Source organism: Rhea pennata, chromosome 13 (genome assembly GCF_028389875.1).
Source record: "Rhea pennata isolate bPtePen1 chromosome 13, bPtePen1.pri, whole genome shotgun sequence".
NCBI classification, from domain to species: Eukaryota; Metazoa; Chordata; class Aves; order Rheiformes; family Rheidae; genus Rhea; species Rhea pennata.
In genome coordinates, this window is record NC_084675.1 from 4,890,532 (window position 1) to 4,917,354 (window position 26,823).

The window sequence follows — 26,823 nt, forward strand, 5'->3', positions numbered from 1 at the left end:
ATAAATAGTTTCTTCCCACTCTGCATTTGGAGCTGTACGTTCAATAAATGACAACAAATTTCCATTCTTTTTATTTATTTCAACACTATGATTTTAAGAGCCTAAAGATGCAAGTTCTTCCCTTTATTTCTGCAAGTAGCACTGCAATCATAACTTACAAAAAAAGTTTAAAATACAAAATGTACATGAAATTACAATACAAGGCTCTGTAAACATCTAGAACTTAATCTTTATTGTCCTATATTTTTAAATATAAAACTTCAATTTGAATGATTTCCAAACCTCAAGGAATGACATCCATTTTGAGTATCAAAAATAGACTTTCAAAGCTTTGTTTGCATCAGAACAAAACGGTCATGTTCTTTTCATTCTTTGGTTTAAAAAAGATGGCAGTTCCACTGATAACATATGAAAGCTTTACTACAGAAATTCAGATTGCTAGTTTACAATAATTTCAGAAATTAAAACTTTTTTGCTCCATGGATTACTATACTACCCCTTAATTTTTGTTTTAACATTGATCTTTGACCCGCCTTATAGAGAAGCTTCCTCATCCTTAAGGCTTTCCTTCAGGTAATAATCTAAATTAGTAGCAAGTTCTGGAAGAGGGGTCAGGGAGGAGAAAGGACTTAAGGGCAAGAAAGTGGATGCCAACAAAATATTAACAGTTGCAGGGTTCTGTTTCATGAAATTTGCATAGTCCAATAGATTGTGTGCTTTTTATACCACTAAAATTATACAAGATTAACAGTCTTTCACCTACATTATCACACAAGCTAAAATAAAATTAAGACCCTTGTACTGAAGCTTTTACAAGGCAAATAGAAAACTGCTTTAGTATCCAAAGCTATATTTTTTTAATTTCACTTTTAAATAGGAAAGCATCTCTATGTCTACAGGCATCAAGGTATTTAAAGGCATCAGAAAATTTAGTGCATAGCAACTCTGGATTGTTTGGACTCCTATATTTTAGGTACAGTATGAATTCCAGCTACTTACTTGGAGAACTTGCAAGGAGAAGTCTGTACCAGTAGGATAAAGGAGCATAAATCCCATACAGTATGAAAAGCTTTGAAGTTAGAATTCTCCTATAAACAATGGTTAATGCAAAAGACCTGGTACATGAATGAAAACTGGGACATACCTTGCCACCAGCACACAGTCTGAAAACAATTACATATCTTACAGTGTTTTTTGCTTTTTTTTGTTTTGCTTTTTTTAAAAAGTGTTTAAAAACATAAGTAGATGTATTTCTGAACATGTCAACCCTTTTCTAGGATCATTAATGTAAATGAGGAGAGGACAGAGTAAAGCACCATCACTGAGGGACAGTTACAATAACACACTTCTTCAGGTTACAGCCCTGCCATTTTTTTTTCCTTTCAAATTTAAAGATTTTGCACCATTGAACAATACATTCACAAAAAGGATGCTTAGATTCCCGGCACATACATAGTGGCCTAGCATTAAGTTGTTTGAAATGACTATGAACTGCCTAGATAGTATTCTTAGGTTGCACTCTTAAAAGGAAGTAATTCATAGAAAGTTCTAAATTTACCTATGGCCTTTTGAAAAGTCAATGATTCAACTATTACAGAAGTGTAGTTGTAGCTACCTTAATGGTATTGCTTGGACTCTGACTTAAGTTTAGGTGTAATGATTTGTCTGCAAGAGGCTCAATGTAAAGCTTACCCCTGGTTGTCTGCCAAAATGCATTATTAGAAATCTATATTTACTCTTACAGGTGTTTTTATTAATAGAGTCCACTTTAAGATGCTCTACTGTAATTTTAAGAGTCTGTAGAACAGAGGCGCATCTTCTACATGTGTTCAGCCATTAAAATGCCCACAATTGTCTGAGCTAATTTTTATGCAACTACTTTTTCTATATTTTTGATAATTTTGAATGTGTTGGCTCTATATTTTCATTAAAACATCATGACTTGCCCAAATGAGGGGCTAAAAAGAATTCTTAAATATTTGAGATTCATCCTATTTTGAAAGTGAGATTGAGTATTGTTGTACCCTGTATGAACCATATCAGACAGCTTTGTAAACTACAATTTCTTTGGAGGACAAGGGGGCATTAGGGTGGTGGTGGTGGAGTGTTTCTGGCCTAAATGGGCAGTTTCAGATCCTCTCCTAGGTTTCTAATCATAGAGGCCTGACATTTTTTTGATAACTATGTAAACATCAGATTATCAGATTAGATGGGTAAGGGAAATGCATCCTTTGAACACAGCACAAAGTGTATCACTGCCATGAATCCTGTGCATTTCTTTGGTAACTTCTGCTGCATGCGTTTACAATTCAATGTGGGCAAATTACACTACTTAATCACTAATTCACAGTAAATTATGTTTTATCAGACTAAAGCTTATGAACAGTTTAAACTTAAGGAACTGTAATTGTCGTCATCTTAGGACTTCAAAGTGGCATGGTTGAGGCATATAGCACATAAAAGATACAGATGTGACCAAATGATTTATTGCATGGAAAATTTGAATGCCACTGAATTGGTAATTTCAAAACAGTATTCTGTAGTGATAACAGGAACACTCAGATCCTCAGCAAATATATATTTTTTTTCCCCTATCTATCATGGCTTTGATGTTGCAGTTCTTCACTCTAAAATCCTAGTTCTCAAATTTGATTACAAATGTAACTTTCTAAGAAAAGCTATTTTAAGAAGGAGCCTGTGCTAATAGAGTACAGGAAGATTATCCACAAAGTTATAAAAGTTAAATTTTGGAATGTCATTTCTATCCCAACACTTCCATGATGGAATGGTCTTTTTGCAGCCTATCAAGTAACATTTTCAGTTTATAAACAAGTGCAGATCTACATTTGGCTTTGCTTCCTATGAATCTAAGAGAGAAAACACTAAAGTATTGTATACACAATGACTTCCATGGCATTGGCTTCAGATGACAGGTACGATTTGCCTCTGGAAGATCTTATTTAAAAAATTTTAAACAATATAAGCTTAAAGGCTTTCCAAAATGACCAAAAGTTGTTACAAATCGGTTATACCTATACTATCTCTAAGGGAAAGCAGCACACTGAAGATGTGTATTAAATCTTTCTCCACGTTCAGTACTGTGCATATTATAAGAGCAAACTAAACATCTTCACACATTTGAAGCACTTACAATATAAAAGTATTCTATTTAAATGCAAAAAAGCAAAGCTTGTTTGTAACTTTTGAACAGTTAAAATATCTGGTGTAGATTCTGTGTGTCCATTTTAAGAAGTCATTTTACAGCATCTGAGGAACTATCATTATCTGTCTCTACATCAAAAATGTAACCCACTAAAAGGGCTATGCAAGGATCCACTGTTCCAGTTCATAAAGGCCACAGAGTTGGAAGCACAATAAGTCTAAAGAGGAAGAGGACAAAGTAATATTCAGAGAAATTGTGAAGCTTTCATGGATGCTTAGTTGTAAGCTTATCTGTTACTGGATTCCATCAGATGTTCCCGTCTCCAGCGATCCAGGGCATGTACGTGGAGATTGGCTGGCCACTGTTGTTCCATGTGACACTGAGATCTGTGACATATCTCTTCCTATGATCTCATTCACTAAAAAAAAAAGCAAAAAAAAAAAAAAGCTCTGTTTTTATGCTTTCCAAAATGCAGCACTCATCAATATGCCCCTTCTAAAAAAGTATTTTGGTGCTAAGCCTTAATGCAGTTAAGCAGAGGATGAAAAAGAAAATTAATTTCAGTAACAGTTATGCAAGAAAAAAATGTTCTAGCTTCTCTTAGTAATGCACTATGTACTTACCATAATCCATACTGGAGGGTCCCCAAAACATTTAAAGCAAGCAACTAAATGTATATTCATGAAAATCAGGTAACTAAATGGCACAGCATAGGCAAGTTCAGTTCAAGTTCAGATTTCCCCATGGACTTCTTTCTGCTTAAGAGTATAACAGGAACAACAGGCAACTCTCTTGTGGGAATCTTGGCCATATCAAACTACTTACAGATCTTCCTCAAAACTTGGATTCGAGTTAATACAATGTCTCTAGTACTACATATCTATTGAACTAGCCAGTCTTCTGAAAACTTGCATTTTTGAAACTGCAGCAACTTTCTTAGCTTTATCAGACAACTTTTTCTATCACAAAGCATTGAGACTGACAAATATGCAAGTCAAATCCATGAGTGTGTGATGAATTCAGTGGACTATAGTCAACCTTCACTATTTGCAAGTGAGGGACACCACTATAAATACAAGAAATTAGTGCAAAAGCTATCAGGTGGAAAGTTTTACTCTAAAGCCTAGACAAAAGTGCAAGTATCATTTAATTTGGGAGATGACAGGAATAATTTTAAATGCACTGATGTGAATGCCCATTTTAAAAAGGGGGCAAAGGTACGCTTAACTGAGAGAAATGAATCTGTAATATTCTGAGCAGAGAAGAAAAATATCACATTAAGCATGGAAAAAATTCAGATAAATATAAGACACTAAGAAAAATACACAGTATCATGTAATACTTAGAGGAAACAATTATGGTAACTGTTTTCCACAAAGTGGCAATAGATATTGAATCTCTTAATCGTAAAACACTTCAATATGCAAATTATAATAATAAAAGAAACCCTCTAACACAGATTTGTTGAGCCTTTTATAAATTGACTTATAATAAAATTCTTTTATGAATGAGGCCTTTCCTAGTAAGAGAAGTTTGTTTTCCTAGTAAGCTACTTCTACTGAAAGGCTTAACAGATTTTGAAACTAGGCTTTTGCTCCTTTATGCTCCATTGGGTAACTTTGTTGTTCACTTTACAGAATAATGGTTGTATCCTTCACCACCCTTGTTAATGCTTCCTTGATTTTCCCCTAGGAGGATTTAGCTTCCTTCCAAGGTTAAGATTAGGACAAAATAAGAGCGTGCTGTATCCTAACAAAATCAACATACTGGGAGGGTAAATTGTGCTTTATGTTTATAAAGTACTCAATGATCTGAAGACTGCCTTTTGTTGCAGCAGTGGCATCATAAGTGGACATTAGTGTATTTTCTTTCATGTCATGAATGTTTTGTAGTATATGTAACAGTAGCCTGTGTATCACCTTTTATATTTGAATAAAACACCACCAAAGAGTTTTGTATCAGGTTTCTACATAAAGTAGCTGCTTAATGATTCTGCTAATTATTAGCGACACTTTACAACACAAATTCATTGTGATTAAACTAAGAACATCATGTATTTTCTTTCTCAATACACATATGCCTACATATACTTTATATACAAAAGCCTACTCTGAAAAGAGGTTCTGTCTTTAATTTTTTGTAGTTTATTTAGGAAAGTTTTAAAATCATCTATGTCACATAACCATATTTAAATGTGGAGGAAGTATTAATCTAAGAGTCAGCCAATGGCAATAGTATTCTCTTGCATGAATATAAGGACAGATCTGTTTGTTAGAAATACACGTTATGGCAGCCCAAAGGATAAAATAGTTCAGGCTAGTTATGTACAAAGCAATTCCTGGGAACATTACAAGACTACACATTATTAGGCGTCAAAAAACCTGTTTCATTCAATGAATTTAACTGGTACTATACCGCTGAAAATTGTTACTGTAGGTAGGACCTTTATAAGATATTTTTATTTATCAACATAGTACATAAGTAAGCAACTGTTACAAAACAAGATGCTTTTTTATTGAATTTAGATGTTGCTGTGTAAATAGCACACTCCAGATTCTCTCAGGATACTCATTAACTTGCTCTAACTACAGGACTCTACTAACTAGAACCTATTGTATATTGCTGAACAGTTGTTTTGTGAAAATCAAATATTGCAGCTGTTCAGTACTACTAGAATTGAGTAGTGCAATAAAATCACGACTAAATCCCTTTTATACTTTAAAATTATTAGACTGTCACTTTCTTTGATAATTTTGTTTGTTTATTTACGTGTGTGTGTGTGTGTGTGTAAAATAACGTAGGGTTTTTTTTGGGGGGGTGGGGGATGGGGGGGGAACATCAAAACACACCAATCTACACTGTTATACCATTCGATAGTCCCACAGGCAAAAGGTGTTTACTTACTGAACAGCACTGTAGCCATGTGGCATTAAATTTTCCTTAAACACATTTATATTATGAATACAATTAGCTGCTCATGTGGTATTTTTTTGCCAAAGCACTAGATAATTCATTACGTGGAGGTTAGTGCGTGTAACTCATTTGTTCTCTTAATAATTTTCTACTTGTCTACAGAAAAAAGTTTTATACCTCAGCGTAATAGCACTGTCATGCCTTACATCTTGCTGTAAGGGATTTTTTTTGTTGGGGTGGGGGCAGGGAGAAGGGGATGCTTTTTGTCCATGGACAACACAGATTTACATAGTTTATATTGATTTACGTTAGAAACATCTACAATTTCTAATTGGAATGCAGTATCAGTAGTTCATCCTCTTCTCTCCTTCTTTGCAACAGAAAATTCTAGTGGAAGAGTTGTAGTTGCACTAGTGGTTTTGCTAGGATTGCTAAATTTTAAACTGAATCAGTATTCAGGTGCCTCCCACCTCCTTTTTTTTTTTGTTATTATAAGCAGTGTCTCAATTGGAATTATGTCTAACAACCATGCGATTCTGAATCCTTCTGCCATTTGTTTCTGGCCAAAGTGTGTTTTCACTTTTTCATAGCCCATAGCCTCCTGCCTAGCACATCTTACTCTGTGCTTTCCAAGAATGTCATTTCACACTGCAACTCTCTAAATCTGTAAACAAAAAATATACAAGGGGAAGCCTGTGAAATATAGAAGACTGTACACTGACTTATATGTGTTTTTTTTTAAAAAAAAAAAACGCAGATAATAGTAGACTGCTTCAAAGAAAGCACAGAATCTAGTAGCTGAGATCAAAGACATGCTCTCACCTTCTGTAGTGCAGTAGGCTGGCTGCCAGATTTGAGACAACTGAGCAGGGGCTGTATTGGGAGCCATGTGGTCATGGGCGAAGGAAGATTATCAGCTTGCTGCCTGTCTGGCTATGCCCAACACATTTCCAAGCAGTGGAATGCCTGAAGGGGCACACAGGGGAGTGTACAGACCCAGCATGCAGGCTACCAGCTGTAGCAGTGGGCTCTTAAGCCAAGAAAGTAGCTTTTCTAGTGAAAGCTGGTCTTTAGAGCCTGAAGAACATTGTTAAGAAGCCATATTGCATATTTACCAAAATTAGGTAGCCTGGAAGTCCTTTGGAATAGCTTGCTGAAGAGATGCACAACACAGCTTTAAGGCAGCAAATGATGAGATGTCTGGATATGTCTAAGTTAGGAAGCATTTGGCTTTATATAAAGGATGTCCTGTGTTTACCAGCAGTATAATTAACTTTTCTGACAGTGGGATGGTATGAACTGATGAAGAATTAAATTTAAAATATAAATAATAGTCAATAAAAAAAGTAAAATCTTTCATTGAAATGTACAGGATTGAAGGTAGAATCATATGATGTTTTCCCTTTTGCATTCCTTTCTGATGGTGTAAATATTATTAGCTTAAAGACTGAATTAGAAATCTAAAGGTAGTAAGGCTAGTATTTGAATATATGACACATTACCTTCCTCCACACAGGGTCATTATTACCATCGAATACGCAGTAGTCTGTGATTAAAACTCAATCTGTGTTTATGTTCATGACTTAAGTCTTTTTCATGAATGTTGCTTAACAAAATCTAAGTTCTTAGATGACCACATTGGGAGAGGAAGTCTACTTCAACAGGCTTGAGAAAGGACAGAGCGCAGACAACACTAGCGATACTTTATATAACAAAAGAAAATTGTTTGCTATCCTTGCAGAAGAAAGCTTTATCTCAACTTTCCTATTTTCAACTACGGTGGGGACAGGGGGTACACTATCTTGAAATATAGCTAGATAAAATGTCATATGCCCTTTCACTTAACCTTAAAAGATATCTAGTTAGCAATTAGATACTAGAAAACCAAGATGTTATTTAGTCAATTTTAATACATGCACTTGCATTTTACTTTTTTTTTTTTTGCCCTTCAGCATGTTTCTTGGTGTTAAGTCATCTAGCTAATATTTAGTACTGTTTTATTACTTATTGATTACCTAAAACTTGTTTTGAGCAATCCACATCAATTGAGCGGGTAACAGCAAAAGTGCTAGCGTTTTATGTGCTAATAATCAAGGCTGCTAATACCGAAATGATGATTGGATCAGAAGCAGTATATATGTCACGATCAGTACTGGACAAGAATAAGATCAAAATAAGACAAAGTTTGCACATGCTACAATCTCTAACAAAACATGAAAGTGACCCGGAGGTGCAAACCCCTTCCCTCCCCCCCTTTTCTAAAGGCATACTAACACCAATACCAGTAGGACAAAGATGAAGATAGCCAGCTCTAACTTCTGGATTTGCTGTCAAGCTTGTAAAACAAGCAAGCACATATTCACTCTATTCATGGTCTGTTCCCACTGTTTTGACTTCACATAGTGTTCTGTTTGCTTTTTTAAGTCCCTACTGACTGCGCACATGAAAGACAGTGAGCCGCCGAGCCACTGAGATTGATGTAAGAACTGGGCCACAACTTCTTGGTGGGCTTTTTCTTTCTTTTTCTTTTCTTTTTAGGCTGAGGGCTTTGCCTCCTGATCACAGAAGACCTGCACTGGGACAGCTGATAAAGCTATTGCTCCAGTTGTTTGTTGTATGAACAACCAGACTGTTCAAGATGATCTTCCAAATTGCTGTAATTTGTAATCCAGAGTTTTAAGATAAACTAAAATTAGATTGTACAGCTCAGCCATCTGTGCAGCAAGGCATACAGCTTGGGGTAATAATCTCATCAGCTGTTCCAGTAACTGCATCGCTGCTCTGGAGTCAGAACCTCAAACCATGGCTCTGTTAGTAGGACTGACCAACCACTCAAGAGAGATTCTCACTTAGTTATCCACATCAGCTGATTCCAACAGAACAAAGCTCTTGCATTAGAAAACATGCCAACATCACAAAAGCTGGTGCTTTTAATAACGGGTTGCTTGGGGGGCTGGTTTGGATATATATTAGAAAAAACACTTGTAAGAATTTACAGTAACAAGCTCTTAAGAAAGAGAGGAACTGGTGCTTTGACACGTTTGTAAGGTCTATTTTTCCTTACGGTGCTTTGTTTCATCAGATCTACAATGCCACCTTAAGTTGTTCTCTCACTGTGAGACCAATCCATGTGATCTGTCAGTCAACTTGTATACTTGCAGCATCTTAATGAATATTTTACATTAGACTAAAACAAAGCATTTGGATATAGTGAAAGCTCTGAGATAGGTGTCTGAAGGCATAACAACAGAAGTAAACACATTTATCTTTTTCAGCCAAATGCAACTAAATGCTAGCATGTTTCTATATTAGTCTGTACTTCAATTCCCATGAATTTCTGTGAATGCTAAGAGACAAATACTATGTACTGGAGCATGAAGAAGAATATAGGCCATTCCTGAACCCTAAAGACCTTTCTGGGAATAGCATAAGTGATCTTTTTTTACCCCAATGCAGGAAGCTGGTAATCTGTAATTAGCACCTATACTTCCTATAGGATAAGACAATCTCTCTAATAAGCAGTTACTGAGTGTTTTAGGTTTGCACAGGTAAAAAAAAAAACACTACTTCCATGGAGGACTACAGGCAAACCAGTTTCGATTACATTCCGTTTGGTGTATAATGGTCAGTAAAGAAACACGCAAGCACACAATGATCCTTCCCCAGCATGTTCTATCAGCTTCCGAGATGTCTTTGGCATAGGGAATTCCTGAGCCAGAGACAGTATTTTTTTGTGCTGAACAGTCCTATATGGATTCTTTTTTTCTGTCGGTCTCTTTGATCTATGTAAAATTCTGGCATCCGCAACACTGACAGTAAGTTTCAAAGCTTAACTACATAAAGTCATAATAGCCTTTTTATCTGAGCTGAACTTGCTACATAATTATTTCATTTGTTGGACACTGGTTGTTGTCTCTCCTAGGAAGTACTTTCCTTTACCTCTTCCATGCCACCCATTAGTTTTATTGATCTTTAGTATATTCTGCTCATTCTTTTTCTTTTCTAGACTGAAGAGTCCTATCTCATTCAACATAATTTCCTTTCCTAATCTTTGGTCATGCTAGTTACCCTTAACGAAAAGGGAGCAAACAAACAAAACCTTGACAACAATAACCTGTATGCATCTAATTCTAGTTTGACATCAGCGAAGAGAGAAGGAAACCATAATCAAAGATATAGATGTATCTGTTTTCTTCTATGCCTTTCCTAATTGATCCTAGCATTTTATTTCTCCTTTTTTTGAACACTACTGAGCTCAACTTTTGATAGAATTATCCATTCAAATTCAAGATTGCTTTAAATAGTAATAGTTCAGACAGCTTGTTCACTCTATGTATGGAATCAAGGTAGGTTTCTTTTCCTTCTCTTACCCCCACTTCCACCCCTGCACTAACTTTTTTTTAATCATGAAATCTTCTCTAGATGTTTGCAGACAATTTCTGTTATTTATTACTCTGAATAGCTGAGCAGCAGCAGTGTTGCATTTACCAAATTTGAGTCATCTGGCTCCAAATTAGATTTAAGCAAGAAGTTATACTTTGCAGTTAATAGTTCAAATGTTTCTTATTCTTTCGCAATTCGTCTGGCATGTCATTCAGTTGTGACTTGTCACTGTTTTATCTATTTGTTTTAAAACTTTTTACTGACACTTAAACTTGTAACATGCCCCCTTTAAAAAGCACTTTGGCATGGGAATCTCAAGTTCCATGACTATGAACATCAATGCAAAAAATTTTCTAGGGTCATGTGGTCTTTTGTGTTTCAGTAATTACTTGAATTCTTGTTTTGTCATATACTGGTCCTAGTGGTACTCTGCCAGGCCTCAGGCCTTTTGCTTTTTTTAGGACTAAGAACTCATTCTTGGGAACTTCTTAATCTTAGAACTTCTTGCTCTGTCTCAACAAATTTCACATTTAACCTAATTATTTTCATGTTCTCAGTTTTCTGCATTTGGAAGCAACTTCAAATCTTTCTCACTGTGCAGCTTAAATATATGTTTAGTTTGAACCTTAACTGACAGTCTTGACTGCTTGCTATCATTTTACCCTTTTTTGAATAATTTACATTATTTTCATGTAGTGCCCCTTCTGAAATACTACTAAAATCTGTCACAGCCTGCAGTGCTGAAACTGATAGAGAAGAACTCTTTAAAAGCAAGATTTTTGAACCAGTTCTTGTGCGTTTCTTGGGACCAAATAAAGTGATGTTTCCGCTTGTGGGTTATTCTCATGACTTACTGCTCCATGAAGCAGTCATGACACTTACCCATTCTACAAAGGATGACTCAATTATTCCATTCGTGTGCTTCCTGCCTTTGCAGTTTGTCTGAACTCCCACAGCACACCACAGCTACAGTTGCTGCTGTCCTGCTCAGTATTATAATCCAGACATTCTACTTTCCCTATTTTAAGCCTGGAAGTTAAATCTGTAGTTATTCTGTGCTACTGGTTGATAAAGTTAACTTGTCTGATTTCACACTAAGTGTTCTTTAAGGTAGAAAACCATTTCTCTGCCTTTCCTGTGTAAACATGTGCCTTGCATTAGTATCTCCTTGATTATCTTTCTTGCACCAAATACCTGAAACCCTCTTATTAAATTTTTTTTCCCTCCATGTCTCCCAATTCTACTTCTTAGCTGTTAGCATCTGTGCATAAGCCTGTTTCTGTCTGAATATGGTGTTCTCTGTGTGCCTTTTTACATAGGTTCTATCTGTAGGCTTGCATTTCATAATTTTAAGTTCAGATTTTGCCAAAATCTGTCCAACACTCTACCTGAGGATACTGGTGTCTGGGAGGGAGGGTTTACTATTAAAAAGACTCCATCATTCAACGACTCGCGCTCTTCAACAATGATCTAAGGCATACCTTGTATTTTACTAACCCATTTGCAGTTTCAACATACAAAAATGTCATGTTAGCATACAAAATCTTTCTCTTAATTCTGCCAGTCTGAATTGTAGCTACTTACCTTTCTGACAGCATTTTGTTACGTAAGCGAAGCAAAACTAACTCAATTTTTTTTTAAAGATGGTAAAAGACCAGCTTCGCAGTTTCTTCTTAAATAGTTTTGTGAGCAAACTTTAGTATCTGTCTACATACTACTTGTGCTATAGTTTTATTAAGGCTTTACCAAAGCTAGGTTGCATTACTTTGAGCAATCCCAAATTAATTGTACACTTACAGGTATCCCTGTTTAAAAATCTATGTGAGAAGCAATTGTGCCTTGTAGAAGAGGGACAGGATAGTTCTTTGGCATTTTAGGGATGTTTGGGAAAGTGAAAAACACTGGAGAAGACAAAAACACAACCAATATACTGTTTGTCAACTTCTAATATAGTTACTGCTTGAGAGAGAGTCGTAGTGCATAATTATCTTGTTTATATGCGAAATAAAGAAGATGAAAGCATCTTAAAGCAAATCCAGATGATTTTTCCCCAACTGTAGAGCACATTCAAATAGAAATCTATTTACAAAATCCACATTCCTGATACTTAAGATTGGTACTGCATGCCTGTGCAGTGTTCCACCTAGTTAAATTAACATTGCCTCATCCTTTTAAAAGAAGGAGAACCATCCTAAATTTCTCACAGTTAACTCATCTGGCCATTCCACAGCCTTGGCTGTACTTGACTCAAAATTCTTGTAGCCTCTTCTATTATTTTAATGGATTCTACAGCACTCAGGAAGTTCTGTGGCAGCTATATATACTTTAAGTGGAGGTTTTTACTGAATGAACTTACACCTAGCTCACAACTTCTCAATCTTCTTAACTATTACAGAGGAGGCAGGTGTCCAATTGTAGCAATACTTGAGTAGTATATACCACTTGTAGATGTTATGACTATTACAACACTTTCCCCTTTTCTTTGTGCTCCAATTTCAAACATTGAAGCATTTCAGTAAGCAGACTCACCCTCTAGATTTTCCACATAGGAGTTGGACATGAGTGCTGAATGTTGAGTCCATTTCTCTGTTGAACCTGATGGCTGGTATTCCAGGTCAGAGATAAAACTGTCTGTGTCAGAGAAGAAGACAGACATAACTACTGACTGGACTAAACCAAGAAGTTACAGTTCACTCAACCAGGAAGTGACTTTCAGTTTTCTTTTAATAGCACTGACCTTCAAGTACCCAGTTTCATTCACAACTACTACATATTTTGATTTAAGTAACTACTTATAGATTGCCAGTGTTTCTTAAAAAAAAACAAAAAAAAAAAAAACAAAAAGAAAAACAAAAAAACAGTATCACTTAGCTTGTTATATTTATTTACTTTTCAGTTATCATCCAGAGCCATAAAAGGGTTAAAATTTTCTGATGTCTATCTAGTCATTGTATCATGAATTTTATACAACATATATTTCATTTTAGGAGTTGCATTAGTTTAGAACATTCATTCTTACAATTTCCTCAAATCTGCTTTATTTAATGAGGTCAAATTAAAAGTGCTCATGCCACTTGTTATCACCTCCACTGAACAAGGCAGGCAAAAGAGTGCTAGTAAATAAAATTGCTATTTTTAGTCTTTCTGTCCTTTAAACAAAGCAACTTGTTGCTGTAAAGAGCTTTAGCTTCCCCTTTACTCATCAAAACTATCTGAATGTTTTCCCCAAGGTACTGATCTGCAGTCAGTCAGACCACAGTTTAAAGCATCAGAAAACAGCAACATCATGGTATAGGCAGCTCTATTAGACAAAGAGAATATGAGATTACTAAATTACTAAGGAGGAAATGGAAAAAACATACTCTACTGAACTGTTTCCTGGAGGGAAAAATGAATGTGGAATATTGTATTTATTACACTAACAAGAGTATATTTATTCAGTTGTGATCAGTGAGCATGCTGAAGTTATATGATTTTTTTTCTTCTTTCTTTTTGGTCAGGACAAAGCTGCAAATTTAGTAAACTGGGCTTTAATAGTTAGCAGAATTACTCTGGAAACTGGCTTATTTGTGCCTTCTGGATAGAGCCATAGATCTGCGTTGCCAGCATGACCTGTAAGCCCAGGTTAGGGATGGCTCCTGGGAGGACGAAGAACTCTATTCTGACCTCCTCCTGAAATTCAGATAGTTCATATTACTTTTTTGGATGACTTCTTAGGATCGCTTGAAGTGTAAAATGAAATGTATTTACATTGGCTGTAGAAGGCAGTATTTTGGTTTTGATGAAATATCCTGCCATTTTGAAGGAATGGAGTGGACAAAGGGCAAATTCTGGTCAAGTAATAGGAGACTAAGAAAAGACCACTTCTCCAACCTCCATGATAGGTCGGAATGACCAGCAGGAAAGTCATAGTTAAAGAAAGATCTAAGAAATCTAGAGAGAGATGCTGAAAACTACCTTGAGATGAAATGATCTAACCTTTGTGGACAATCCTCTTTCAAGCTCAGACTTTCAAAGGAGTAGACAACAAACAGGCAAAAGTCAGTGGAGTTGATTCACCCTTTTAAGCAAGAGTCTTTGCACCATGAGGTCTACATAGCTTATACTCTAGTAGAAAAACACAGTTTCATACATGAAGGGATTCTGAGTTACTTGTGGTGACCTAACAAAGCTAATACAGTAGTATGCTTTTACTATTATAAAGGTCTGACAAGGTATGTTGTATTTAACACATGTAAGATGTGTCCTGTCACCAGTTTCTGGAATAAAGTGTGCACTTAGGACACAGTGTTTGTCATTTGAGAAGCAGTAAATAAAGCAACAGCCTATTAAAGCGTGTAGTATAGCGTAAGGATTTTGTACAATGCATACTGAAATTAAATAAAACTTCCAATACCAGATAAACATAAATTCCTTTATCTGACCATTTCATATACAACTGAGAAATGTTTTTTTTACTTCCCTAAGCAATATTAAAATGTGATGTTTCCAAAGAATAAAACATTAAAAAGCAACTTACTCTTTTGTAGTGCAAGCTGCCTAAAAATTTAGCTTGCATATCCTCTAGTTCTTAGACACAGAAAATACTAATTGAAAGAGATGTGTGGGCATCTTGCCTTATACTAGAAAATGTGCTGGTTTTAGAACAGTGGATCCTGTCCTGGAATGCATAATTGTTTGCAGGTACCCCTTTAGTAAGTAGTATGGAGGAGGTCTTTTTCAGGGATGGGGTTGGGATGGGGTTGTTTTTAGCTCTTCACAGAAGGATGACAAACAACCATGTGAGATTTCCTGTATCAGCTGCCTAGGTTTGGTATTGTTGCTGTACCTATCCAGGAAGCGTCGTTTTTTAGAGGACAACTGACTGAATTACTGTATTTTACAGATACAATTAAACCTGTAAACATGTAAACCTCAAAGAAGGTTATGAGTAGACTGCACCACAGGCTTCCTTCGATATATGCCTCCTTTTGCCAATTACAGATAGAGCTCTGTCAGCTGTATTTATATTAAGAATCCCTGCAGCTACATCACATTTGTTACTGCAGTATATTTAGCTTGTTTTTTTTGACTCCACACTACCAGCAAGTAATTTTTCACTACAAAAAGGAGGCCTGGCTATAATAATAAGGCTGGCCTCAGCCTTCTCTGCTGTGGAGCAGCCAGCTGTGATTCTGTTGGTTTGTGAAGAATAGGCACAGAGCAGCGTTATTTGCAATGGCAAACTATTAAGGACGTGGTTGGTTGCCTTGCAAGTTACCTTAGACTGCTGCCGAAGCTGTAAGACAGGCTTACTTTTAGTAATCTCAGGTTTAACGCCAACTTTACTAAAAAGTATCTTTTCTTTAAGAAAATGAAATAAGAATGTTTGAGACTTGTTAGACGTATAGCTTTAATTTGCACATAGTGTGTATTTTATATAAATACACACGTCTATACATACATATACACATATATAGAGAGAGAGACATGACTGACTGCCCTAGGCCTGAATTGCAGCACAAGTGCTGCAGTTATTTGATACAGTAACAAAAGTCACTGTTCATGTCAAGGCTACAATGTATATCCTGTGCTTATATAGCACAGTGGAACCAATTTATTGGAAGTCATATGCCTGCCTCTTTCTCTCATACAAGAAGGGTCTAACATTCTAAGTATTAAGCCTGAACCATGAAGATACAGGACACATGCCATGCGGTGGGAAGCAGCGCAGAAGCGTCTAAGCATATTTTGGCCAAAATGTTGCAATGACATGCCTACCTCCTGGCAGTTCTGCTAGTACTGCAAGCATCTTCGCCATGATGTAAGCATGCCGCCTTCATTCCAAGAGTACATTTCTAACCTCTTGTAATTCTTAAATTTGAGTATTTTTGGGGTGATGCAACTATGTGTGCTTATTTTGAGTTAGTTAAGAGGTGTTCTGAGATAAAATTTTCACAGAGGCAAATAGAATTCATACATTAGCTGGTCATAGTTACCTGCAGATTTAGCCAAAGTTCTTAACACATCAGAAATCTGTAACTGGTCTTCTCCACAGTTGTTTTCCCAACATAGATTTTAGGAATACAGTGAGTGAACCCACTAGAAGATACTGTCATAAGATCCATTAACTGTTGACAACCCAAGATAGATAACAGCCTTTTCACCCCTTCTCTCTGTCTGGCCTTTTCCCATTAACCTACTGTGCAGTGTCTGTACCTTTCTATCTTGCGCATAACTAATATCAATTCATTTCTAAAAGCAGACTCCCATTATCTTTCAATACACTTTAGGTTCTGCCTTATCACCTTACTCAACCTCAAGCTCTCACTGCAGGAGCCCACAAGCTTATGAGAAGAATTAGAATTGTATACTGCTTTTTATTGCAGTTTTATTGCAAAACAGTTTGAGCTGTACTGCCAAGACGACAGGTCTTTGGTCCACTCCCTTCCATGCTAAGCTAGATTCTAGCTTTCAGTATAGTTTGTGTTCTGTAGATCTTCAATGCTTTGTTTAGCAGGAGGCTTTTTTTTTTTTTTTTTTTTTTTTTTTTTTTTTTTTTAAGAACAATTTGGTAATGCAGAAATTCCATATATGTAGAGAGAATACAAGGTATAGTCACTCATAATATTCTCATTATTTACTACTATGATTCTGCAGAAGTTAAGCTGGAGCTTAAAAAAAAAAAGCTTCACAAATGTTCTAACAAAGATCAAAATAATCTCTGAGCTTTCAAGCAAGAGAATTTGTCCCCTAGAGAAGAGTTGATCACAGAACTATTAAAAATGAATGAATACAAATGACTGAATTCTACACAGAATGTGCCTGACAAAGCAGACTTTATGTATGCAAAACTGTTAAAATGATTTCTAGTTATTATTTATAATAAATGCACACACTAGATTTTCTAATCTCCAGCTTTATGTAATGGGGATGCAATGAGTAGGAAATTAAAGGAGATTAGCAGGTCATCTTGTTTTGATGAATACAAGCCAAGGTTCATGTAATTCCTTAAAAATGGTTAAATACAGTTGTGTTAGAAATCTCACCACTACAGAAAGCCACGAGTGCCAAGGTAAACTCACTCCTAAAGGGTAAAATTCAAGAGCTTAAGTTTTAGAAAAGGTTTAAATCTAAAACTTGTCAGTGGGACAGACAAACCATGATATTAGAATCACTTTTTAAAAACAGAATGGAAAAGAAAAACAAGAGCCTCTGCTCTCAAACAACTAGATCTAGTCTAACTTTGACTAGCTCTTTTTGACGTGGGGAAAAATGGAACTCCTTATCAGGTGAGTATACAAGAAAGTATGGTACGGGTGATGAATACGGGAAAGGACAGAAATGACCAGCTGCCTATTCCTGGCCATTTCAGCCTTCTTGTTTGCTCCCACTCACAGCCCTAGATGTTCCATTGCCTATATGGGGAAGTGTTAGCCTGGGGAGCTGAGCAGAGGACAGACTGGCTGGAAGACCATAAAGCAAAAAGAAGGTCCCCATGAGACACTGGGGGAGGACGATGAAGGCAGAGGACAAATCAAGAATCAGAGGCTGCTTTTATGCAGTTCCAATCCACATGTTCATCAGCTTGTGCAGACTGCTGAAAAATCCTAAGCAGAAAAAGTACTGTTTTTTTCAGAACACCTTTTAAGTGCTATTATACAACTTGCTTTGAAATAGTGTCATGTTTCACTAGTTTCTGTAATATTATCCTCAGTTCATATCCTGTGCTCATGCATTTTGATTCCTTGTTTCTTCAAGTGAATTAGAAAGTAAGTGTCCTTGTAGGAAACAAGGATCATAGAGGGTGGGGAAGAGCCAAAAGGGGAAATTCAAGGCAGAGCATAGAGAAGCCTAAAGAAAGCTGTAAGAGATCCTGTTAAACAAAACAAAACAAACAAACAAACAAACAAAAAAAAAACCCCACAAATTTCAGCAGAAAAATGAAATGTGCTTTATAGGCTCTGCAGATACCTAGCTAGAGGATCTGCCTTTAAATTATGTACTCATTCATCACTCATAGTCTAAGCAGAGCCTACGCTGCTCTACCTAGTAAAAGGCAAACAAATAAAAATTGGGGGGGGGGGGGGGGGAAGAAAAGATATTCTGGTTAGTGGCAAGCATATTTGATTTTGTAGAGAAGGGTAGCTATAAATGGTGAATCTAGATGTGTCACACCTTCCAGGAAATGCTGGAACAAAGGCTAGTCCAGATGCTCTTGTCTTGAGCCAAGATGAAGCAGCTTTATATTTCTGTATTAAATGGTGGGTTTGGGAATTGTGCCTTTTTTTTTCTTTCTGGTATGTTTTGAAGAAAGTCTCAGTGTTGGCTGAACAGACACTGAAATTAGCTTTTAAGGGTCTTGCTTAAAGGAATGTATGCCATTTAAAAACATTTCATTTGCAGAACAGCAGTAAGCACTCTGCAAACTATATTCAGAATATAGTAAGGTTCCATGCTTTAACAAAATAACTATTTATTTATATATATATATATAAAAACAAAATCTTTATTATTTGCACCTTTTGTTCTATCAAAAGCTATCAATGAATTCTGCAGATGGTATCTGTGCCAGAGAGGAATTGTCCTTGTGATTTTTACAGCTTAGGAGTAGCTTTCAGTACTGGGGGCTTGTCTTAAATGCATGGCTGAGACAGTATGTATTGAAAAGTGAGATTTATCACAGCTAAGGACAATTAATACTGCTTACTGAATACTACTTAATAAAAATAGATCACTATTCAGTGCAAGAAATACCATGTAAATTTACATAGCTTTAGAAAACACAAACCTAAAAATCCCAAACACCCTTCCCCAACCAATTAGTTACTTTATATGGACTAGAGAGCATCAGGCAATGCTGTAACCTAAAGCTTACTACCTGCATTAGTAAATAAGAATTCTGATTAATTTATAGTGCTTTTCTTTGGGAGTGTGTATAAGTATATGGGGGGAGTAGCTATTCTAACCCCTTGCTTGTATTGTTTTATAACACTTGACAGGCTTACTGAATACAAATGTTAAATCAGAATTTGAAAATTCTCCCACCTTTAAAAAATACTGTTGATATGATTTTTTTTTAATCATGAAAATCATTTATTTATATGATTTTTGGCACTTTCAGTTTCTAGAAAGTACTGATTTGAGAACTAGACTGACACTTTCTTAATTTTTAAAGAAAATTTAATCATACTCTGGCAGGCTAAATAACTTCATTCCAGGACTAAAATTTTGTCGTGAGCTAGCACTTTAGTATTATAGTCATATTTTGCTCAAAGATTTTATTTTTGTGGGAAAAAGAATGTCTACTAAGCTGATTTTGAAACAGTGCACTTTAAAGTTTTGATGCTGTCAGAGTTGTTTGTTTTTTAACTGCTGACTTAAATATTTAAGGTAATTGGAACAATATAAAATTTTTAATTGGCTTTTTTGACATTATTTTGAGAGGACTGTTTTCCTTAATTGATAACTCTTCAAAAAAAAAAAAAAAACCTACTTTGCAACTAAATATAGCTTTCATGCTTTGATAAATTAGCTGGGAGAATACACTGTATTAATATGCATTTAGGTATGCAATTATATTCAGATTTTTTTTTATTTTAATGTAGAGTAATAGATTCCAAATTTGTGTCTGTTTGTATGGAAACTGAAATTCAATTATATACAAAAGCTATTTTTAAAATGACAGTAATATGCTAGATATCGAAAAGTATTCCTGTCTAACCATGTTTGTATTAAGCAGAGGAAGTATTTATTTACAGTAAGAGAATTGAACAGCTTGTTTCTGGTCGCTATACCCTTCAAGATTTTTGAGACAGTAGATTTCAGTCTAGACACCAGATTTGGATTTGCAGATTGAAAAGACAGAAACAAGGTTACCTCCTTCTCAGATTCCAAGTTTTGAATGAATCAATCATTGAATGACAGTAATACTAAACTGTAATTGAGATCATCTCTGTGCTTGCGAATGTATAGCTGCTTGCCAAGTGCTTGTTTATTGTTTTCAGACTTTCTTTAAACTTTAGCAAGCATTATTCAAAAGAATTCATTATTAATCAAGGCTTGTGCAAGTGCTCTGAATATTGGTTATACTTCACTAAATTATTAGCAAGTGGCCACCCTTTAAGTTTTCCAGTGTGGCTGTTGCAGCTTTTCCTGATTTGAGGCATAATGTATGTCTTCATTAGCACAGAAACAGCTCAGTAATTTCATTACATTAAGTAATGAAAACAGTTTCTAAAACCAACTAATACTTGTGGTATAGAGGAAGAAGTTGGCTTTCCTTACACTGTGTGTTCATCTTAAATTCTGAACAAGCAAACTGCTGAACTACTCATAAATGCTGAGCACTTTTGCTTACCTCACAAAATTCTGCTACAGTGCTTAGTTGTACTTGCTTATTTTCTATGACTTATTTGTAGGTGTGAAGGGAAACAGGATTAAAAAAGATAGGATGCAACACAACTCTTTTTTTGAAATATTAGATTTTTCTCACTCACTCGCATGAAAGAGGAAAATCTTGTTGTTGTTGAACTGTTTCATAAAGCCTTTTCTTCTCCCCTCATCCCCAGTTCCTTAATGGAATCAGTTTCTTTCCTCCTTTCTAGATTAAGTAATTTGAGTTATAAATAATATTCCATTTTAGAAGCATCATATACCTAGGCTGGCCATTTTATTGAACAACAACAACAAAAAAACGTATTACCATTTTCTCTCATTTTTACTCTAGTATGCTATGTATTGAAAGACATTTCTTTCCCTAAATTTTCTTACTACTGACAGGAACAGCACAGCTCCCTTTATATAAGGAGCTTGGACTGATTTGGATATCTAACAAATGGACTACACTTAAGTCTTTATGTAGTGCTATTGCTCATGTAATTAATTAACTACTAGTGACGATTTAAAATAGAAAGTGACAGTTAGGGTTATCGTAGAAAATAAATGCTAGTAAGCCCCCATCATCACTACCACCCATCTCTGACATACCCTTTAAGGCCAGGCCCTCTTGTCTTTCAGCCTTATTAACTTGATGTGCTCCTTAAATTGCTTCCCATCTATGCTTGAAAAAGACTGACCTTTTAAGTTCTGTTATCTCTTACTTTTTGCTTAGTTGGAAGAAGTTCTTAATAAACTAACACTTTTCTAGTATTTAAAATAGAGAATGTTATAGCCTGGCCCTTAGCACTAGAATTTTGTCCACTATTGTTACTGCTTCTTTGTTAAACAAGTGGATTTCTCAAAAAGCTAGCCAGAGTGGTAAGGAAAAAGCAAATAATTGTTGTGAGCAGAGGTGTTGAATGATGGCAGCATTTCTACAGTATGTCTGAAAGAAGAGACTAAGACAGTGCCAAATGCAGGTGATATTGGGGGGTGGGGAAGGTTGGTTGGTTTTGAAGACAAGACTAGCTTGCCTTTCAAAAGTGGGTAACTCCAGGAAACAAGACTACAAACTACATTTATACAACTCCAATATATTCTTACGACTTTCATTGAAACGTACCAACAAGACAATCAGAAGAGGCTTCAGGCTAATTCCTTATATAGAAATAAGGTGTCAATATGAAAGAGTTAATCCTCAAGTCCTGTTCTATGACTAAAACCAAAGTGTATTAAAAAAAATCAGATTGAAGCATTTGAACTGTGTAACTATTGACTTACATCTGATATTATTAGTTTTTAAGTCATTCCCTTTGGACACAAATATGACATTTTGACGATACACATTTACTTCTGTAAAGAGGAAGGTGTTCTTTAAAAAATAAAATCAACCTTGTGGCTTACTGTAGCTTATATCCCAGTACTAAAAATGTTATATGCACTTACCATCATCTAGTGTGATGTCTTGTAGTCCAATCGTTTGAAAATTCAATTCTCGATCTTCGGGTTCTGGTTTAATGTTTATAGCTGCCCCATCTGGTGAAAACGGAGATGAATCGCATACGCTGTGGTGTACTAGGGATGAAGCTGCATTACGACCTCCCAGTGCTGGACTATGTGCTTGAGGAGAGTGCTGTCCCGAGTGACTTACAGCGGTTGGTGGGGGAGATGATGCAGGTCCTGAGCTAGGAGACTGATAAGGCATAGGTTGTAGCTGGGGTGAAGATGGTCCAGACAGTGGTGAATGGACCAAAGGATGGGAAGCTGTTGGGGATGGGGATGAAGCAGATGCTGGGTTTGAAGAATGGTATGGAGTTTGCTGCAGCTGGGGAGAAGACTGCCCAAGGGATCGACTCATTGCAGAAGAGATGGAGCCCTGCCCAGAGCTTGGGCAGTGGTATCCAATTGACGGTAGGCGGGAAGATGACTGTCCTGAATGAGCTGGGTGTGCTAGTGGGTGCCCTGCTGTACTCGATGTTGACACAGAACCTGGGTTTGAAGAATGGAATTGCATCGGTGGGAGAGCTTGGCAGCTAAGATTTATCAAATGAGGTACAGGTGCATCTTGCTGAAATGAAATAGCATCAAATCCTTGGCTGGAGGCAGAGTTCATAGGAAGACCAGACTGTCCATTGTATACATCATTAGACTGCATAGACTGGTAGGAAGGCCTCACAGAAGGTGCTGATGTTACCTGAAAGGGCTGAACCACAGCAGGAGGCAAAACATGACACTCTTCACTTGGACTAAGGTTTCTACCTTGCATATGTGACAAGTGGGATACTGCTGAGGTCACCATGGCTGTGTAAGGTGGTTGAACTGGACAGACAAGGCTCCTAGGTGATGTAGACAGTAAGCCATCATGTGGATGCCCTTGATCTGGTGAAGGTAATGAAGTTCGGATAGAATGTAGGCCCTGAACATTGCCTGTGTGAGGCAGGGTCAAAGATGGAACAGTAGACAAATCCACCTCATCTCTGTGCTCTTGTTTCATTATAACTAGAAAAAAGAAAATCTTGTATTACAATTCCAGCTTATTTGGATCCTGTGATAAATATACAAGAATTGCTGTTTAACAGCCACAACAGTATTGTTAATATACTTGCTCTAATTTCCTTTTTACTCTGTCTCCATTTTCTTTGCCTTTAGGCCTGCCATGCTAACCCTTAAAATCCAGAAGAATCTTCCTTCAAAAGATGGTTATTTTCCCTTCTAAATCACACTCTTAATGCAATCTTGTTTTTAAAAGATGTTAGCCACCCAGCGCAAGAAAGTCCAGTACATCTTTAAAGAATACAGCTCATTAAGTGTAAGCAGGGTGTTCACTGTTGCTGGGCTCCACTGAAAATAGTCAGGCAAGAGTTCAGCACCCCACACTAGCAGAAGGTAAATGAAATTCTTAGACTTTAAACTTGCATGCCTCCGATCAAGATGACACCCGAACTGTGGCAACACAGCTATGCTGGTTTGAGGAGTGTATGTTGTTTTAATTACAGTAGTTCTTTATTACCATCATTTCAGTGATGGTAACAACAGTTCTAGTAACAGCAGGAATTACAAATCGGCACGTTTGCCTGTTGCATAAATTTTAGCTACAGCTTATCTTATGAAAAGGTGCTGATTTTTAAGCACAAATATTAGCATTTAGTTAAAAATGTTACTTTTTTTTAACAGCTTTACTACTATAACATTTTTACATGATCTATGTTAAAATGTTGAAAATAAGCTATAAATAAAATGGATGTTAAGGTTTAATACAGCTGCAGTTGCAGTTAAACTTGCTTCTTATTTAAGCACTATGTTGCTTTACCATGTTCCACCATTTAAATACTTTTTAAACTTGGTACTTTTGTATGGGAAACATTTTTAACGTCCCTTAACCAACTTAGGAGCTGATACTCTTAAGAACTCTTAAAAAAAAAAAAAAAAAAAAAAACTCACAGAAATCTGACAAAATGAATTCACACTTAGTTTAGAACAGATAACTAGATACCATTTAAGCAATGTTAAACAGTGTGTTATTTTAGAGTAGAATAAGCAAGCAAAAGTTATTTTAAATTATCATCAGTGCAATCAGTGCAAACTGATGGAAGTTGCTTTTCTCAGTATACAAACTAACTTTAAGAGGTATGTATTAATATTCATATCTGGCTTTAAATGTCAAGTTCTCCAAACAGTACAGAACAATACTTCATGAAGTGCGACTACTCTACATAGGTATACATTTCTTAATAGGAAGTAGATGGCAGGCTAAGCAGTGAGCACTGGATAACTAGTAGCATCTTTTTCCTCATACCAAATGGAAGGAAATCAAACTTTCAAATTTAAAAGTTGTGCAGTATGCCATTCTGGCTAAATTCCAAGATATGCGCTTTCAACATGCTCCAGTATGTCCAGAGAAAAACAATTTTTTGTTGTCCTCATATCTAAAACTGTTTTTTGGAGGGAAAAGGGGAGAAGGAGAGAGTGGGACAGTATTTGGTGGAGGGGGAATGCATAATATCTCATAATAACCATTCTTCTATGATCTCACTGTCTTCCATATCCTCACTTGAGTTGTTTAGAACAGCTACTGCAATTCACCATCATTCTCAAAGGAAGACCAATTAGTTTGTAAAAATGTAACCAAAGAATACCTGGCTATATTCATAACACTACATCTTATTACTCTAATATATATGGAAAAAAAAAAAAAAAAGAGATGTTTGAGTGATTTACAGATTATTCAAAGCTAGTCTTATCTAGCTGTTGAAGGTACAAGACTCTCTAAATTACTTTCAATGTCTATTTTAAGAAACAAAATAAAATGCAGGAATTTCATATTAACTTAATACCTGGTGTGTAAGTAAAACGTTGAGACTGGCTTTTTTTCCTCTTGCCATTGCAGAGATAAAACTGCACCTGAATTGCAGCTGTAATAGTTTTGTTATGGTAAGGAGGAACTTCAAGAACGATGTTTGCCTATATGAAGGTTGAAATAAAAAAGCTTTACATATTAAATGTAAATGCAACCACTGTTATTTACAGGAGAATTAAAACACTACCTGCAAGAATAAGGCAAACAGATATTTTGAAAAGGATAAAGCTTCAAGTTTATGCATATATTACATAGTAAAATAGTATTAAAGCAAATATCTATTTGGAGACTTTTTTTTAAACACGTGTTCTAAGAGTAATGCTTTTAATTAAATAGATGCATCTAAAAGATTTATCTCCCACAGCATACAAACAGTAGGAATCAAAGAATTGCATTTCAAATCATTAATCTTTTAAGAACAATTCTAACACTGGAAATTATTTCTCATCTTAGCAAAATTATCTTCAATTTTCTGCTTTCAGTTTTTCAAACACGCATACTATTTGCAGTTCCTTCAAAGCATCATTTTAATGGCTGCTTTATAGTATTAAGACAGTTTAGAAGTCTCCAGTTATCTGTATTTGCCAATGATCTGCTTTGCTAAATGAAACAAAGATAACTTAATTTCTCACTTTAAAATATAAAGCTTTCTAAAGAAAGAAAAATTAAGTTTCTCACCCCTTGACACTTTTCCCTAATTATTTTCCCTTCTACCTCCCACTGAGGTCGTCCATCTGTTGAGAGAAATTTACAAATAATTCAAGCAAAAAGTATCTTCTAAAATATTTAAATATCTAAAACTGCATTTATTTTCAGTTACAAAGAGGTAGTTCAGGGAAGCGGATACTACTGAGAAAGTTATACTATAAACAGATGCTGAAGTATAAGGATGCTCTACGAGTTTCAATACTACAGACAGAATTTGACTCTTTTGCAGGATTCTGCATTTTAGCAGAACATACCAATTACACACAGTTAGAGCCTCCTAATTCCAAAGGAGGCTCTATATACTACAAAATACTTGGGTGGATTTTCCTCCTTTTTTTCCTAATACATTTTTGAAAAGGAAATTAAGTGACCAGTAGTACTTGTTCATTGAAACAAACAGGCTGAAAATTTATAAGTAAAGTTACCATGTGAAAGACAACACATATCGTATCTTCATTTACATAACTATATATTATATATTTAAACAAGTAACACTTTCCCTCTTGAATCCTGAACGAAAACACCCTGTAGCAACTTGCAACTACAGTACAAGTTGTCTGTGTTGTGAGAGAAGCAAGTTTATGGTGGTGAACCTCTCCTGGCTCTCACTTAGCATGACCTGTTATCCTTAATGCAGCACTTTATTCTCTCACTGCTGCTGGGTTTTGTGCAAGTTGCCAGGGAACATATTGTCTAGCCATAGCACTTCTTTAACAGAGTTTCAAGTTATGTGTATCAAACTACATTATATAAAAACAAGTAAGTATTTGCTAGGAAGAAATAATGTTCAAGTACATCAGCTCTACTTGAACTACACCATGTACAGCACACTTCATTATAACACGGGTAAGGCTTGTTAACATGCAGACAGTCGAGTTGCTTCTACTATGTAAGTAAGTAGCACCTATAATGATGTTATTTATATCAATCATGTAACAGA

General features: G+C 35.9%; 1 protein-coding gene across 2 annotated transcripts in view; it reads right to left on the reverse strand.

The window, feature by feature from the left end:
* Positions 1-58: 58 nt before the first annotated feature.
* NFATC3 (nuclear factor of activated T cells 3) overlaps positions 59-26,823 on the reverse strand; it is a 74,356-nt gene continuing 47,591 nt past the window's right edge. The window contains exons 7-11 of one of the 2 annotated variants that reach the window (XM_062586165.1): positions 25,854-25,909; positions 25,153-25,279; positions 22,265-23,317; positions 12,989-13,090; positions 59-3,581 (exon numbers count right to left, since the gene is read on the reverse strand). In XM_062586165.1, coding sequence (XP_062442149.1) covers positions 3,457-3,581; positions 12,989-13,090; positions 22,265-23,317; positions 25,153-25,279; positions 25,854-25,909 — 1,463 coding nt within the window. In that variant the 3' untranslated portion in view covers positions 59-3,456. The remainder of the gene's footprint in view (positions 3,582-12,988; positions 13,091-22,264; positions 23,318-25,152; positions 25,280-25,853; positions 25,910-26,823) is intronic. The other variant, XM_062586166.1, reaches the window with a different exon arrangement.